This window comes from Lissotriton vulgaris, chromosome 1_1, assembly GCF_964263255.1.
Source record: "Lissotriton vulgaris chromosome 1_1, aLisVul1.2, whole genome shotgun sequence".
Lineage (NCBI taxonomy): Eukaryota > Metazoa > Chordata > Amphibia > Caudata > Salamandridae > Lissotriton > Lissotriton vulgaris.
Genome location: NC_141685.1, coordinates 1,070,760,840 through 1,070,779,311, shown reverse-complemented (window position 1 = coordinate 1,070,779,311; position 18,472 = coordinate 1,070,760,840). Strand labels below are relative to the sequence as shown.

General features: G+C 45.4%; 1 protein-coding gene across 1 annotated transcript in view; it reads left to right on the top strand.

Moving 5' to 3' along the window:
• NCF4 (neutrophil cytosolic factor 4) overlaps positions 1 to 18,472 on the top strand; it is a 116,555-nt gene that overhangs the window by 36,157 nt on the left and 61,926 nt on the right. The window contains exons 5-8 of the mRNA XM_086963209.1: positions 11,523 to 11,653; positions 12,372 to 12,420; positions 13,088 to 13,186; positions 16,939 to 17,069. Of these exons, the coding sequence (XP_086819335.1) occupies positions 11,523 to 11,653; positions 12,372 to 12,420; positions 13,088 to 13,186; positions 16,939 to 17,069 (410 nt within the window). The remainder of the gene's footprint in view (positions 1 to 11,522; positions 11,654 to 12,371; positions 12,421 to 13,087; positions 13,187 to 16,938; positions 17,070 to 18,472) is intronic.

The window sequence follows — 18,472 nt, the reverse complement described above, 5'->3', positions numbered from 1 at the left end:
ACTCCACTCAACACTCTGCTTTACTCCACTCAATACTCTGCTTTACTCCAATCCACTGAACTCCACTCTGCTTACTCCAATCCTATCAACTCCACTTTGCTTCCTCCAATCCACTCAACTTACTCAACTAAGCCTTACTACACTAAACTCCGTTTTACTCTACTCCACTTTACTACATTCGACCCAGCTTTACTCCACGCTGCTCCACTTTACTCCATGCTGCTCTGCTTTACTCCACACCACTCTGCTTTACTCCACGCTGCCCTGCTTTACTCCACTCCACACTAATTTACTCCTCTACAATGGACAGCACTCTTCTTTACTCCACTCCACTCTCCTTCACTCCACTCCTTCCACTCCACTCCACTCTGTGCAACGCCACTCTGCTTTACACAACTCCACTCAAAGCCACTCTCTTTTACTGCACTCCACTCTACTTTACTCTACTCTCCTTTACTCCTTTCTGCTTTACTCCACTCTGCTCAATCCCCCTCTGTTTTACTCCACTCTTCTCAACACACTCTGCTTTACTCCACTTAAATCAACGCAAATCTACTTCACTCCACTTTGCTTTACTCCACTCGACGCCACTCTAATTTACTCCACTCCTAACAACAGCACTCTTTGCTTCAAGCAATTCTGCTTTACTCCACTCTCCTTGACTCCACTCCACTTTATTTCACTCCACTTCACTTTACACACTCCACTTTATTTCAGTCCATTTAGCTTTAGTCCACTCCACTCTGCTTTGCTTTACTCCACTCCGCTTTACTCCATGCCACTCTGCTTTATGGATTTAGGAGTAGCGTGCTACTCACGGAAAAAAATGCTTCAACACCTCATTATGGGTAGCAAGCGCTATATAAATGCAAACCTATCCCTCCACTATCCTTTTTCAATCCAAATAAGTGACTAACATATCCACCACTCAAATTACTTTCATATTTCACTCTACTAATTCACCACTAATCGTTTATGGGTTCTGGAGTAGTGTGCTACTCACCGAAAAAGTGCTTTGGCGCCTCGCCTGGGGTCGGATGCGCTATATAAATGCAATTACAATTCAATACTTTACTCCATGTCACTCTTCTTTACTCCACTCCACTCCGCTCAATGCCACTCTGCTCTGCTCCACGCCACTGTGCTTTGCTCCATGCCACTGGTCTTTACGCCACTCTACTTTATTCCACTCAGCTCTACTCTGCTTTACTCCACACCGCTCTCTTTTACTCCAAGCCAATCTGCCTTACTCCACGCCACTCTGCTTTACTCCACTACACTGAACACCACTCTGCGTCTCAATTAAAATATAAACAGCACTTGGAACAGGGGAAATCAAAAGCCAAACAGCTCCAATTCGCCTTTAAAACAGTCCAAAAACACCTATACGGAAATTCCACTGCCCACATTTTAAAGATCGTAGCTGCCAAATTCTTGCCATCCCTCACGTATGGTTCAGAGATGATGGCAACCCGGGACTCCACAGCGCTAAACCTCGCCCAATCTCGCCTCTTCAAAAACCTTTTTTCAATCCCGCGCTATATTTCGCAATCTCAAATACGTTTGGAATACGGTCTCACAAATCAGCTCCCAGCAAGACAAGGAGCCCTCGTCAAATACTACTGGCGAATGAGGGATGCAGAAGATCACTCCCTGGCTCATCTGTGCTGGCTAGAAGTAGAAAAACAGGCAGGACTTCCCAAGTCTATATATAAGTCCCTCAGGCAAGCGCTTCAATCATTAGCACTGGAAGAATCCTGGCTTGCACCCATGACTTACACCGCTTTTAAACTGCGAACTAACAACGCAATCAAACAAGCGTCACTATTAATGGACAAAGCTGCAGTGGCAGGCAAAAGCCACGCCTGGATTGTTCTGCCATCATACATCCACATGAAGCCCCATCCATATTTGCAAGACTGCTTCAGGGACCATAACAAAAGGAAATTAAGTTTGTTAAGGTTGCGAGTAAAGATCTCACTCCCAAATGGCTACAGTCGTGGTCAACTTCCGACTGCCGCCTTTGTAACAACATATTTACAACAAGGGGTGGTGAGGGACAGAGTCTCTGAATTAAGCAGAAAGCTCTCACCCAGTCAAGAGATCAGGGCTAGATCCAACACCGTTTTTTAGCTCACTGCACCATCCCAGTTTCAGAACCTGGCTGTATGCAAATTAGTCTGTTCCTGTCCCAGTGCATGAGTCCCTTTCTCACTGCTCCATCAGGATTCAAGCAAGCCGGGCCGAAGACGGCTGAAATGCCAGAAACCGGTCCCCGGTAGCTTGTCTCCTTTCTGGTGAAGAATTGGCTTGGTAGTTTAGTCTGCCCTGTTCCCATGATGCACTGGGCCAGGGACAGACTGATTTGCATATAGCCAGGTTCTGAGCTGGGATGGGGCAGTGAGATAAATAACGGTGATGGATCAAGCCCTGATCTTTGGCCTGGGTAAGAGTGGTCTGCTTAATTCAGACACTCTGTTCATCACCACCCCCTTTTCTAAATCGTTTTTGGCCACTATAGGTGTGGCAGGGTATACTCAGACATGAGTCCCTTTCTCACTGCTCCATCAGGATTCAAGCAAGCCGGGCCGAAGACGGCTGAAATGCCAGAAACCGGTCCCCGGTAGCTTGTCTCCTTTCTGGTGAAGAATTGGCTTGGTAGTTTAGTCTGCCCTGTTCCCATGATGCACTGGGCCAGGGACAGACTGATTTGCATATAGCCAGGTTCTGAGCTGGGATGGGGCAGTGAGATAAATAACGGTGATGGATCAAGCCCTGATCTTTGGACTGGGTAAGAGTGGTCTGCTTAATTCAGACATTCTGTTCATCACCACCCCCTTTTCTAAATCGTTTTTGGCCACTATAGTTGTGGCAGGGTATACTCAGACATGAGTCCCTTTCTCACTGCTCCACCAGGATTCAAGCAAGCCGGGCCGAAGACGGCTGAAATGCCAGAAACCGGTCCCCGGTAGCTTGTCTCCTTTCTGGTGAAGAATTGGCTTGGTAGTTTAGTCTGCCCTGTTCCCATGATGCACTGGGCCAGGGACAGACTGATTTGCATATAGCCAGGTTCTGAGCTGGGATGGGGCAGTGAGATAAATAACGGTGATGGATCAAGCCCTGATCTTTGGACTGGGTAAGAGTGGTCTGCTTAATTCAGACACTCTGTTCATCACCACCCCCTTTTCTAAATCGCCTTTGTAACAACGGCGCAGAGTCATTACTGCATCTAATATGTATATGCCCCGCACTTCAGAAACTAAGGAAAGTACTTCTGCTACCACTCTTAAGAGTCACCAAGGTGAGAACCTGCAGGGCAGCTGTCATCATATGCCTCAGCGGGACTTGGATAAAACTATCTTGCAACACTATAAAATTTCTGGAGCATGCTGCTCAAGAGCTGGGAAACAAGGCAGCAACCAAAGAGAAGTCAGGATAACAGGCATGGACACAGCCGGCCATAGATTCACTTTTATTTTCCCAACGGACTTTCTTGTCTCCATCCCATAGCACTTAATTTTATGTCATAAAAGTGTACCCTGATCCAACCCACTTTGCTTTCCCAAGTTTTACTTTTCCCCTTACACCGCTTTTTGAAAAGTCTGTGTAATTTCATGTTACAAAAGTGTCCCTTGATCCTAATCATAACACCTTTCTAAATTTTAATTTTTACCTTAGACCACCTTCCTGAAAAGCTTGTGCAATTTTATATTCTCTTTGCTTTTTTTTTATTCTTTTTGTTTTATCTTGACCTGAAGTTGATTTTGTGTCGTTTTAAAGATGTAAACATTGATCAAATGGTGGTAAGCTCCACCCTTTTATGATTTTTATTATAAATCAAATAAAAGTATTACTCTCCCTCACTCTGCGTTGCTCAACTCTGCTTTAATCCACTCCACTCTACTAATGTTCAACGTCACTCTGCTTTGCTCTACTCCACACTAATTTACTCAATTTCAATCCACTCTAGTTTACTCCACCCCACTCTACTTTACTCCACGCCACTTTACTTTACTCTACACTACTCTGCTCCATGCCACTTTGCTGTCCTCCATGCCACTTTGCTTTACTCCACGCCACTGTGCTTTACTCCACACCACTCTGCTTTACTCCACGCCACTCAATGCACTCTGCTTACTCCATTCCACTCCATTCAACACCTCTTTACTCCACTCAACTCATGCCAATATCACTCAGCTCAACTCCAAGCCACTCTGCTTTATTCCACTCCACTTTACTCCACTCTGCTTTACTCCATGCCACTTCGCTCAACACCACTCTACTTCACTCCATGCTACTCAGCTTTACTCCACACCACTCTGATTACTTCACACCAGTGCCACTCTGTTTACTTCGCACCATTCTGCTTTACTCCACTCCACTTTACTCCAGTCTACATAACGCCACTCAAGGCCTCTCTGCTTTACTCCAAGCTTTTTAAAACTTATTTTTTAGTACGTATTGGGGGTAAATGTGTGCACAGTTATTTATATAAACAATATTAGCCTTTAAACTAGTGCTTAATTTAAGCCAGGGTTTTCCGGTGCGCACCATCCCACTTAATAATTAACACATATTCTTATAATAAAGAAAAAAAATCACCCCAAGGTGATGAAGTGATTTTAAATAACACAACTTAATTACATAATAAATGTACGTACATACAAAGTGAATACAATTTTTTGGTCCACTTAAACTTTCATTCCCAACCTTATAATTGTCATCTTTCTCCCTCACGCCACATCCACTCCACAATGACCTTTCACAAACACATTCTGTTCCTTATTTACAGCACATTCATTTACCTATCTCACCTGATCCCTTTCTTCATTTCTGCTTTTACCCCTTCACACTTTTTTCCTTTTAACATTTTCTCCTTCTCTCTTCCACTCCTTTCCTAATTTCTCCCCACTCCTCCCTCACTTACTCCTATTTCGTCTGCCAATTATCCACTCTCTCCACACTTTCTCCCCTTCTCTCATTCTCCTCCTCTTCCCTTCTCATCTGTTTTACCCCCTCCCTCTCTTACACTCCTCTCCCTAGGACACATTTCACAGTGAAATTACCTGTATTTAAATTAGTATTTAATTTTAGCCTGGGTTTCCCTGTGCGCACGGCAGCACTTCATACCGAAAAAAATCACCCAAAAGTATCGAAAGTTAAAGGGGAGAGGGAGTGCTTTGGCAAGGGGTGCCATACCATACCTCAGCTGTGAGTGGCTCCCTTGGCGCAGTTGACCATCTAAGCGGGTTTGCTGAGACTCCAGAGTATAAATATTGGATCTTTCCCCAACAAGGGGAGAAGGAGTGCTTAGTCAAAGGCACAAAGGACAGCGGGCTAGGCAGTCTAGCAGGCAAGGTGAGAGATTCAAGGGAGCGGGGATAGGAGCTAGGGAAGTAGACTAACAGAGAAAGAGTACTAAATGGGAACATATTTAATTAATGAGTTATTATATAGCGCTGGCTAGACCCGAAGGAAACAGAGCGTTTTACATGAGGAACAATAATGTTGCAATTTACATAAGTTAAAAGTTATATAAGTATCAAGAAAAGCATTTAAAGAACATAGGGGAAAAGGTGAATGGCGCAAGGAGGGGTAAGAGGATAGGGTAAAGGGGTAGGAGGAAGATAGGAGGAGGATAGGACGTAGAGACGAGGGGTAAGTTTGCCCAAGGTCCGGCTGGGTAGGTGAGTCCACAGCCCATCCCACTTGCATTGGAAGGCCTTTTGATAATTATCGCCAATGCTGAGACTGACTACTCCTTTATTTGTTAAATAGTTTCATGAAACAAAGCATGAAATTCTGCTTTAAAGATTGCACCTTAGTCATAAACAAACTCTTCAATCTTCATTTTTTTTTCTCCAAAAGACAGCATAATTTGTTGTGCATTTCAATATAAAACGAACATGAACACTACAATGAGATGAAATCTAAACACACTGTGAAATATTTACAAAACTTTTTTTGACAATATGTATTCCATACACTTGGCCAATTTCACAATCATATCACATTCACACAAACATACATCCTACAAACAAAAAGGTCCCTTTGCCACATTTAAATGTATGTTTTGACACTTGAAGCAACACAAATCAAAGAATTTTAATTAATCAAGTCTTTTCTGAAGGAAATTATTTTCCTATATATAATGTTAACTTCTGGGTGACCAGGGACCAGGTCGGTCGACGCGTTTCGAACCCCGACTCGAAGCACGGTGGTTGCCCCCCGATGGGCGGGGAGTCCAGCTCTGTTGGATTTGTCTGCAACGGAGATATGGTTGTGTGTGCAGCCTGCCCATTCTTCCTGCTTCTGGGGGTTGGGTGCTGCTCTGCCGCTTCTGTGTCGTGCTGGGTATGGTCAGTGTCCGGCTTGGTCTAGGAGTTTGTGTCCACCAGGGTGTAGTCACTGTCGCCTGCATCTGGTACTATGCTACTGGGCTGTTATGCTGCTCTGGTCTTTGTTTGCACTTCCTTCCCCTGGATGGTGTGCTGAGTGGCAGCCTGGTTTTGTTGGGGGTTTTACCTTGATGTGTTCTTTTTCCTTGCTGGTGTCTGTGGTCCTGCGTTTGCTGCATGGTCTGGTTTTGGGGTTTTGCCTCCATGATATATGCCGGGCTGCCTTACTTTTGCTCAGTTCTTCTTTGCCTGCCTGCCTGCTTGGTGGGTGGTCGCAATGCCATTTGTTTGCCCAATGGGTCTGTTATTTGTGTTTCTGCCTGTTGCCTTGCTTCACTGTGGGTTGCAGGTGATCGTGTGGTCTGGGCCTTTGGGATTCTGGTGGTTCCGAGATGGTGGGAGCTCCTGTGATCTCCTCTCTTGTTGGTCTTGGGTGTCCAGTCCTATTGGGTGCTTCCGGTCATTTGTGCCTGCTTCTGGGTCCTCAGCTCCAGGTCTCGATGTGGCGGCCATTGTGCCTTCAGGCCTGGTTGTTGGGGGATTGGGGGGGGGGGGAGGAGCCTGATACCTGGCTGGTGTACTGAGTTGAGGCTGATTTGTTTTGGCTGTGCCATCGTCTTTCTGCCTTGCACACTTCTGTCCCGCATTGGGTTGCTTTTGGTGCTTGGTATGCTCAAATGGGTTTGGTGGTTTAAGATGTTGGATCCTTGTGAGTGCTGGTTATGTTTGGTTCGCTAGTTTTGGGTTGAGTTTGGCCTCTTCCTTTCTTTGGGCTGTGTGTGAGGCTCTTGAGGGCATGTGGGTGTCCTTCTGTTGATTCTCTGGTGCCCCTTGTGTCCCGCCTTTTGGTCTCTTTTTCGATGTGGCACCCTGGGTCTTCAGTGCCAGCACCTCCTTGGGTTTTGTGTCTGTGGGGTTCTGTGTTTGGCATGGGGAGTGGTTTGGTCGTCTGGAGTCAGTTGTACTGCCGGTCCGGGCCCTTCCAGTGATATTTTGGTGACCTTCTTGTCTGCCTGACGCATTGGTATGTTAGGGTCTCTTCAGGTGGCCAGACGTTCTTTTTGTGTTTTTGGCTGCGGGGTTGGTATTGTGCCTCCCCCCCCACTCTGTTCAAGTTGTTGTCTCTTGTTTCCACTTGTGCAGTAACTGTGCTCCCTGTGGTTTTTGTCCAGATCCTCTCTCTGGCGTCGGGATTTTGTTCCTTCTATTAGGTGTTTTTGGGGGCGTTGTTTTGCCTCTCTATGATGGTGTTGTTCTTGCTGGTGGTTGTTTTCTTTGTGCATTTTGGCCCAGTTTTGTTTGGGTTGTTTCCCTCGGTCTCCACTCCTCGGATGGATTATGCTGTTTCTTCTGTTGGACCTCTTCTTCCCAGAGCCACGTTGTGGTTGGATTCGGGGATGGTGTGCTGGTTTTGTGGCTGCTCCTTGGCTTGCAGTCACGGGTTGTCCATGGTGGGTGTCTGTGTTGCGGCCTTTTGGACATCTCCTCCAACTTTATAGTCCTCTTACGATTGGAGGTTGGTGGAGGTGCCTCTCTGTTGTTTGCTGATTCTTTTTAACACTACGTTTTGGTGTTGTGTTTCTGTGTGGGAACGTTTTGTTCTCTATTTGGATTGGACTGTTTTATTAGTTTCTGTTTTCACTACGTTCTTGATGAAGCAGATTCTTCTTTTGGTATCTTCTCATAATGTATTCTCTGTGGTGAGGAAGATGGACGAGGAGGTAATGTCCCGCTTACTTACCAGTAATCTTCATTATTCCGAGTCCTAGTCTTCCTCGTCACAGTATAGCTTCTCATCCCTCTCTGCCCTGTTGTGTATGGCTTCATCTTTTCTTTGTTGTGGCTTTGGTGACAGGATGTGCTGTGGGTGGTCTTCCTCTTTATAGGAGGAACAGGATGTCGGCCATATTGGAGGGATGGGAGGATAGTAAGCTCACTTTTGACTTGGGAGTTTCTATGGGAGGCTACAGCTCATTATGTAATTACTGTGGTGAGGAAGACTAGGACTCGGAGTAATGAAGATTACCGGTAAGTAACCGGGGCATTCTGTCTGGTTGTATCTCCTCAGCTGTGTTTCCCAGGATGCTCAGTAACGATCTTATAGGGCAGTGCAGGACGTCAGGCACAATGCCAGAGTTTCATGATACCCACAGACTATGGAAATGTGGTTCATTTAGATTCAGTAAATGTAAATTTGTTTGATGTAGATATTTGGAAAATCTGGTCTGGATCCTGATGTACAGGATCTATGATGTACACCCACGTACTAGGGTATTTTTTGGGTTCGCCTCCTATAAGTTGCTTGCAACAGTTGTTCCTGGGAAATGCTGACACTGTGGGACAGCAGTTTGGCAAATATTTGGTAGCATTGTTTCTAGCTTTTCTGGATATCCCCTGTGTAAATGGTGATAGGCAGATTAACTGCAAATAAATGTATGTTCTGTGGATATTCTGAAAGTCAGTATGGCTCTTGCCCTCATGCAACAACGCTGGAACCCTGTGGTTCAGCTGGACTTGCAGTGCCTGGCAGAGTTAGCGTTTGGCCACTCTCATTAATGTGGGCACCAAGATTTTGAGATACGTGACTGGACAGGGACAACAGGCAGAATATACCCAGGTCTGCTGTTCAGCTACGGGCTGATGGACACACATCATAAGATCTTTTTCAACAATCCTTGTGACCTTAGCCTCCACACCCTTAGATCTTCCCCGACTTCTCTCGGATCTCTCCACAACTGCTAAGAGATCACCAGACATTTTGAGGAAGATTCTTTTTAACTGTATATTTAATGAAAACACAATAGGCTCTCAGTTCTTACTCTTGTACACCGTGCATTTAGTTCTGGGAAGCTGACCACAGCAGAGCATGGGTCGGATGCTTAAATCAGGTTTGTCCTGGTCAAAGATTTTACCTTCCGACTCAATCCTTTAAATCCTAATCGACCACAGTACACTTCTGAGTCCCAAACTTCCCTCCCCACCGAGGACCTCAGGAGAGGGACTTAGAGACTCAAAGGGTGTTGGCAAAAGCCAGCAGCAGGGCCCAGTTCAAGTCCACTTGCTACTAGTCGGCGATGCAGTTCCAAGAAAAGGTCTCTTGTAGTGTGTTGTGTCCCTGAAGCTTTAACATGTGGTCAGCCTTATGACCCTTAGAATCCACTTATTTTTCTTGGGTGCAGGATGGAGTAGGTCCAGGGCTTCTCCCAGGTCACAGACAGCAGGTTGAGTCCTCTTCTGTTCTTCCTGCCTAGAGGTGCCACATATAATGAGAGAGAGAGAGAATGACTCCTGGGCACCCCCTAATCAATGGGGTAAAAGTTACTGGGGCCAACTATACTCACTTTGGATATTTTCAAGATGGGGAAAGTCCTTGGCCACATAAAACTTGGACTCTGAGGTCCCAAATTACAAAGAGCCTCCGTAGCCAAAATGGAAGCTCTTCAGTCATGGCAGAAACTCCATAATGAGAATTCTCATTGCGGAAATTCCGCCACAAGTAATTGTAATTGTATTTATATAGAGCTTACTACCCCAGACGAGGCATCAAAGTGCTTTTCGGTGAGTAGCACACTACTCCGGAACCCAAAAAGGATTAGTGGTGGATCAGTATAGGGAAATATAAGTTGATTTGTGCAGTGGACATGCAAGTCTGTTAGTTGGATTGTGTAAGATAATGGAGGGATAGAAGAGGGAAGAGTCTAGAAAGTGTTTATTTGGGAGATAATAGTGGTAATATGAGGTTTAGGATGCGTAAAGGAGAGATGGACGAGGGAAGTCTCTCTACAAAGGGATTATGGACATCATAGTAGTAAACTGAGGTTTGGGATAAGTCAAAGGAGGGTTTCATGAGGGAAGAATTTAGAGATTTGTTTTGAAAGAACACAATAGTAAAATGAGGCTTGGAGTGAGACAAGGGGGTAAAGGAGGTAAGAGTCCAGAAGGGGTTATTTTTAAGATAATAGTAGTAGAATGAAGTTTGGGACAAATCAGGGAGTGGAGGTAGAGGATATATTGAGAGAGGTATGGGATGAGACAGAGTAGTGCATTTGAGAGAGTCAAAGTTTTTTATTTATTATTATTTGGTCTACAGTAGGAGTAAAGCAACAAACACACAGTTGCATAACCACACATATGGATATGCATGTAGAAGGAAGGCAATACTTAGAGATTCAAAGTTGTATTGCATAAACTCAGACAACCAAGTGCTGCACTTGAGGCCAATTCATCTGTGCATTTTTATAACTAGTTTTAATTTTTTTCTCCATTGTTTTTCTTTTCCTCAATACCTCAATCGTGAAGCACCTGTAGACAAAATAACCATGATAATATTACCGTACTGTGACAAACAGAACAAAGACGCACCTGCATCCAATAAAACAACCCATATGAAAATAATGCAGTGTCCCACAAATACACCAAGCATAGAATTATCAACTCTCAAGCAGACCCAAAGAACATCTATATATTTCAAAAACCATAGCCATTATACACATTTGCACAAAGAAATACACACATCTATATACATACATTTAATGAAATGCCGTACATCCCAAAGACTTATGGGAGAGGTGTGGTACCGCGGCCAGGGCGAATGATGCTGGATTCTGGGGATCACGGTTCGATCCCCGGCGCCAATGGCAGATTAGCCCAGCACCATGTGACTCTGGGCAATAGCTTGCTTAATCTTCCTGACGGCCTCCAGCGCCTGGAGACCCTTACGGGTGATTGTTCGCGCTTTACAAATGTGGATTATTAATATGTCAGGTGTACCTAGTGCCTAATCTTTTGACAGTGTCTTTATCAACTTCATAAGGATGAATGATCAGTGGAGGCCAAATGGCATTTTTTTAAACATAGAAATAGGTGCTCGCACAATGTGGAGTCCTGCATTTCATTTCTGACCCAGGAGCATAAAGAATTATGGCATCCCTTTGTTGCTGTCAGATTAACTGGAGTGGATGTTACGGTAGCAAATGCTCAGCCAGCCAGGTGGTTTGGAACAATGCTGTCTGAATTATGGAGCCATTATTTGTCTCAAACTCACAAAGCGATGCTCACTTTGCATCCCCATGTCTGTCCTCTTCCCGGTTGTCTCTATATTATTCTCTTGTGTCTTCTCTGCAGAACCTCCTCTCGCTCCCCACCTGGGTTCTACTAGGAAAGGATGTGCGGCTTTTCTTCTATCAGACCACTGAGGACAAGAATACAATGCCCAGCGGGCGCCTGCGCAGACTGCGCCCTGCCACCCGCAAAGTGTTGGTGCCAGACTCCTTTTGGGGTCTCTCTAACAATTTCTCTCTGTTGTCTTTCTCTCATTCTGTCTGTCTCTTGCACTGTTTCTTCTCTTTATCGCTCTCTCTTTATCCCTAAGTGTTGCTATTGCTGTTACCTTCTCACTCATCTTTCTCTCTTTCACTATCCACTCAGTATCTTCCGTCTCCATCTCTCCCTTTCTCTCTCCATACCACCTCTGCCATTGTCCGTACTCTCAGTTTTTATTTCCCTTTCACTATCTGCTCTCTAGCAGTATCTTCTCTCTCTATTCATCTATACACTGCTTCTCAGCATTTCTGACTCTCATTTCTCTCTTTAACTCGTTTCTCTTTTACAATCTTATGTTTTGACACTCAGCCTTTTCTTGATTTCTCTTTTAATACCTCACACCATCCTTTCTCATTTTCCCCCTCATTCTCGTTCTTTCCACTTTTTCTGTACAGCACTGTCTTCTCTCTCCACTCTTCTCTCCATGCTTTCATTCTTACGCTTTTCTTTCTAATAGTTCTCTTTCTCTACCATCTTTCTCCTCGTCTACCTCTATTTTTGTCTCTGGCTCTTTTCTCTCAATTTCACTATCTTCTCTCCCCCTTTTCTCAGTCTTCTCACTTTGATCTCCCTTTTTTCACCTCTCCTCCATCCGTCTCTACCCTCTCTTTTCTATTGGCCATTAACGATGGCTCATTCTCTTGCCCACAGGAGGAGCGATTCAGCCATGATCCCTAACTCGGAGAGACCAAGGGCAGAGGTAGGCACCTACACTCGTTAAATGATTTATAGAAGGTGCATCCTAAGATGTTGCTTCCTTGCCACACATCAGTGGAGATCTACTCACCCCATTCCCAAATCTCTCAAACAATCTTTCAAGCTTGTACACCCATCACCGAGATGTCTCCACCATCTCTTAGATCTCTCCATCTCTCCTGAGAACCGTCAGTGAGATCTTACTCATCCACCAGAGATCTCTCTGCGCATCCCGGTTATCTCTTCATGCTTGAGATCTCTTGCCACGTGATTTTTCTGATAAAACCTTCGGCTCTCTCTACACCACAAGTCCTTTTCACAATCCCTTGAGATCTCAACACTTTTCCCTTGATATTTCACACCCTCAGAATTCTTCACACAACTGGGATCTCTACAAGTACACCATGAGATCTCTCTAACCATACCTTGGGATATCTCTGCATTCACCCTTTTCAGATCTCACCGGACCTCACACAAGATCTCTTTGCATAACCCGCAATCTCTATACATACAGTTGAAAGTCTCCTCATGGTCACTGAGATCTCTTCATATACCCCAGAGATATCGCCGTCCACCACCGAATGCCCTTCTTTAGTGTTAGTAACACTTTGTTTTTAACATTCAGATTTTCCCCAGCTGACTTTGCAATAAATGTTGTGTGTTCATCCCAGGCCCTCTATGACTTCATGGGAAACCACACGCTGGAGCTGAGCTTCAGCAAAGGAGACTTGGTGTATCTGCTGAGCAGGATCAATAAGGACTGGCTGGAGGTGAGGAGGAGACCAGAGGGTGGGGGTATCTGGGACTGAGCTCTGTTGAGGCACCTCAACCCCAACACCAAACACTGGTTGGAGATACAGTACTAGCACCAGCATACCACTCTGAAAATGTACTCTAGCCTGACTAGCATGACCCTCTGCAAATGAAAAATGAGACACACATTGCTCTGTCAGTGCACCTCATTCCTGACCTGCAGCACCCCCTGTTATCTCAGAGCCAATACTTACAAGTTGTTCTGTCAGTAAAACTCATTTTGTCATGCACCAACCTTGCTATTGTAGTACTGGCACAGACACACTGTGGTGCTAAATCACCTCAGCACACTATCAGCATTACCCTTTTGTCACTCCAGCACTGAGACCATCACACAGCTCTGCCAGTGCACCTCTTTGCTGAGGTGCCAAAACCCACTTTTTGGGGGAAATTCACACACAGCTATCCTAATGCACCTCAATCCTAACCTGAGGCTTGCCTGCTAATCAAACATTGTTACGCTGTTATGTAGATTTGTAGAATGCACTATCACCCGGGAAGGTATCCTGGCTATGAGCAGATGTGTGCCTAGGCACACCTAGAGCCTAGTGGGACTCCTCTAAAATTCAGGTCTTCAACTTCTTGTGGAATCCAAGAAGTAAGGAGGAGGCTCTTATGTGCAGCGGCAGGTCGTTCCATGCTTTAGTAACGATGTAGGAGACGGCTCAACCTCCAGACCTGGCTTTCCGTATGGGTGGGATTTGTACAAGTAGGAGTGCGGACAAGGGGAGGTGTCTGGAAGGTTTGTGAAAGCAGATGCGATTGTTGAGGTATGCTGAGCTAGTGTTCCACAGTGCCTTGAAAGTGTCGGTGAGGAGTTTAAATTGTGCTCTTTTCTGAATGGGGAGCCAGTGGACCTCCTTCAGGTGTGGTGTTATGAGTGCGACGTGGGAAGTTGAGACTGAATTTGGACACCAAGTTCTGAGTGGTCATCAGCCTTCTGGTAAGTTTTTGCTGATCCCGACATAGAGGGTGTTCCCGTAGTCCAGCTTGCTTATGATCAGGGAGTGCATGACAGTTTTCTGGGTGCTTACAGGGAGCCATTTGAATATCTTTCTCAGTATCATTAGGGTATGGAAGCAAGAGGCAGTGACATCATTAACTTGGAAGGTCATGTCAAGTTTGGAGTCCATGATGATCCCGAGGTTCTAGGAATGGAGGGTGGTGGTTCTAGCTCTGTTGGCCACTAGGTTGAGTTCCATGGTGAGTTGCTCTTACCAAAGATCACGATTTCAGTCCTGTCTGTGTTCAGCTTTGGACAGTTAGTCTTCATCCAGTGGGCAGTTAGTTTTAGTCTTGCAGGCATTGAACATGATCTGGGCATGCTGTCTGTGAGGGAATGAAAGAGTTGCGTGCCATTGGAGTAGGAGAGGACGTTGATATCATGAGAATGGATGATGCTGGCTACGGGGATCATGTATGTGTTGAAGAGAGACAGGCTTAGGGAGGATCCTTGCGGAACTCCACAGATGAGTTCTCTGGTGTCCAAGGTGTAGAGTGGTAGGTTGACTGACTGGGTCCTTCCAGTCAGGAAAAAGCAGATCCATCAGAGTGCATGTCCTTGATTTCCGATGTCGTATAGGCATTGGATTAGGGTGGGGTGGGAGAATATGTAAAATACTGCAGAACCGTCCAGGAGGATAAGGCCCACTGTGTTTCCTCTGTTCAGAGTCATGCGGATGTCATCGGTGGCAATGCCGAGGGCAGTTTCCGTGCTGTTGTTGGGTCTGAACCCAGACTGAGTGGTGTCAAGTAGTTAGCTGGTGGTCGTTGAGGTATTCAATGAAGTTTCTATTGATGATTTTCTCTAAGACCTTTTCAGAAAATGGTAGTAGGGAGAACAGTCTGTATTTGGTGAGCGTTGAAGGATTCACAGATGGTATTTTCAGCAATGGAAGGGCAGCTGCCTGTTTCCAAGCATCTGTCAAGGTCATGGAACAGGTGGAGCCATTCAGAATTGGTGTCAGCATGACGCTGATGGGTTGCAGTCTTTTGTAGGAGACATGGTGGGAAGAGTGGTCCGATGGAGCCCCTGATTGAATGGACTTCCTGATGGCAGTGTTTTCTTCTGGGTGATGCTAGGCCATGTGGTTAGCATTGCTTCTTTGGATTAGATTGTGAGGCATTTGGTGAGGTCTGTCGGGTTCATTCGCAGGCTGAATTTGCTGTAAAGGATTATTTTGCTACAGAATTAAGAGATTGTTGCAGATGTCCTGCAAAGAGGTGGGGGGGGTGAGTTGGTGGTGGGCGATGGGGAGGTGAAATCTTACACAATGGCAAACATTTCCTTGCTTCTATTGGTGCTGACATTGATGCTGTCTGCCAGATCAGCACGATTGGTGGTTCTGATAATTTGGTGAAGCATCTTAGGGCGAATTTGAATGTGCTCCTGTCTGCATTGTCCTGGCTCATTCTCCATTTGCGCTCCTGCTGTTTGCAGTGGCGGTTCAGAAGTCTGAGCTCTGACCGTGTACCAATTGGCCTAGGATCTGGATCTTGTTGTTGTGCTGTTTTTGAGGGGGGCAGGGAGTCAGCACAGGAGCTGATCCAATTGTTGAAATTCTTGATGGCTTTGGGTAGGCTGTTGCTGTGTTCGGGTGGTGGTTGTTCCAGTCCTTGCCAGTGATATTGTCCCAGTTTTTGAGGTTGGTCTTGCAGTGGTGCATGTAACCAAGACAGAGATGTTGAACTTGATATGGGAGTGGTCTGTCCAGGACTGGTGTGGGCTCATCGCCTCGGATCTTGCTGATGCTAGTACAATTGGGTGCAGGAGATGTCCTGAGACAAGGATAGGTCCCTTTACTCATTGAGTGAAGCCCATGCTTCTAATGTCTTTAATGAGTGCTCTTGAGTTGTAATCAGCATGGTCTTCTAGGTGAAACTTCAGGTGTCCGAGTAAGATAAAAATGCTAGCATCGAGGGTGCGTAGTGCGACGAACTCCCTGATGATGTCGGTAAAGTGGGTGCTGTCCTGGTGGTTAGTATATGAGAGTACCAATTAGAGTGAAGTTGGCTGTGACACTGAGCTTACATGACACATGTCCCATGTTGGAGCATGATGCATCTGTGGATGTGGTGTAGCTAATGGTGTTCTTGCAGATGATGGTATGTCTGCCTCGGTGCTTGTGAAGTCTGTCTTGCCTGGCAATCTTCTGGTTGGGTGGATGGAGGGGGATGACTGTGGCGATGTCAGGTGCCAATGCAGGGTTCAACCAGGTTTCCGCGAGGAAAAGCAGGTCAGGGGCATTGTCGTTCAGCAGGTCCCAGATCCCTGTGGTGTGTTTGAAAAGTGAACATGTGTTGAGGAGCATGCTTGCCAGCTTGGAGTGTTTTGTGGGTGGTTGTAGGACTGTGTGAGGGTGAGAGCAGGGTGTTGGGTGTTGTTGGTGCAGTGAGTGCTGGGCGGAGATAACAGCATGAAAACTTGCAGGAAGCGGAGGGACCTACAGGCCTCTCCTTCAATGCATCTTATTCCTGACCTGCAAACCTCTGGCAATTGAAGCACTGTCCATTTCCCGTAGCTCTGCATGCACATAAACCCTGGCCAGCAACACTCCTGCCAACAGCGACATCCTTAAGTTGCTCTGCCAGTGCATCTCAGTACTGGCCTATAGCATTTTCAGCCATTCCAGCAATGAACAATGAGCATAAATCTGCAGATGTACCTCAGTATTCATCTTTTTCTCTTGACATATCCTTTCTTTGCCAGGGAACCGTCCATGACTGCACAGGGATTTTCCCACAGTCCTATATAAAGATCATCAAAGATCTACCAGATAAGATCGTCACCATCAGCTGGCTGCGCTGCTACCTGCACCGAGAGGATCGCTGTGAGATCAGGTGATGAAGTGGGCCCTGTGCCAGTTAGAGGATAGGGAAAGAAGGCTGCTGTATGTACAACATTCACACATTTAGATTCCTCTAACAGTACACAGGCAAAGTAACCGTATTTGTATTTATATAGTATTTACTACCCCTGATGTATAGGAAATTTTAAATTGTTAACTTGAGTGGTGGACATGTGAGTCTGTTTGGGGAGGGTAAAGGAAGGATAGAGGAGAGAAGAGTCTATAAAGTGTTATTTGGGAGATCATATGAGTAAAATTAGGTTTTTGGTGAGTCAAGGAATGATAGAGGGAAGAGTTAGGAAAGGGACTTAGGGAGATCATAGTAGTAGAATGAAGTTTGGGATGAGTCAAAGAGTGGAGGTAGAGGATTTATTGAAAGAGGTATAGGATGAGATCTAGAGTAGTGCATTGGAGGGAGTTGTAGTTTTTTTTGGAGCAAAGTAATAAATGTATATATACATAATGACACAGAAAGGCTATTAATGTATAAGGAAAATAACGGAGATGTAAAATTGTATTGCATAAAGTTCCATAGGTGCATGTAAGGATAGGTGTTGCTGTATGTAGAGCTACTTTGTGTACTTTTATTAATATATATATATATATATATATATATATATATATATATATATATATATATATATATATATAACCTAATGGCAGTCGCCAGTAGGTATATATAGTTAGGATTTTTTCTCTATGGGACTTTTGAAAATTCTATGTCTCATAACTTTGGCGTTTGTGGACGGAATCGGCTGAAATTTTCAGGAAAATGGCACATTTTGTTTCTGAGCAGCCCCTGAAAATGTGGGGGGGTTTTGCCAAGGGGGGGCCGAGAAAAAAGGGGGGTCCCAAAACGCGTTTTTCACATTCATTTTTCCATAGGGCGGTTGGCCTCACTTTTAGCTCGAACGGCTGAATGGATTTGGACGAAACTTGGCAAAATTGTAGGGACTGTTAGCCCGATGTGCCTTTGCTAGGTCTCAATATATGTGCTCAAGTGGATTTTGAGAAATTAAGGTTTTAAAAAACAGATATATCTGTGACAGCGTCCCGGGTAGCGCTCCGGTTCGCGTACTTTTCGCGTAACGGAACTTTGCGAAGCGAAGCTGATTGGCTCTCCGGTGTCTGTCAACATTCTAAACAGTCCGGAACGGCCGCCATCGTGTCTCTCGGTAGGATCGAGAGACAAGAGGAGGAGAAAAACGAAGGGGGAATTTAATGAAAGGGGGAAAGGTAGACCCCTCTTGACCCCCTAGGAATGATGTTGGGGTTATTAAAGGGTCCCGTGGGGCAAAATAAAAAAAATTGATTTTTCGCGGTAGAAGCGCTTCCCGGTTCGCGAACTGGGTCGCGAACCGGTAGTGAAACGGGAATTCGCCATTTTGTGTTTCG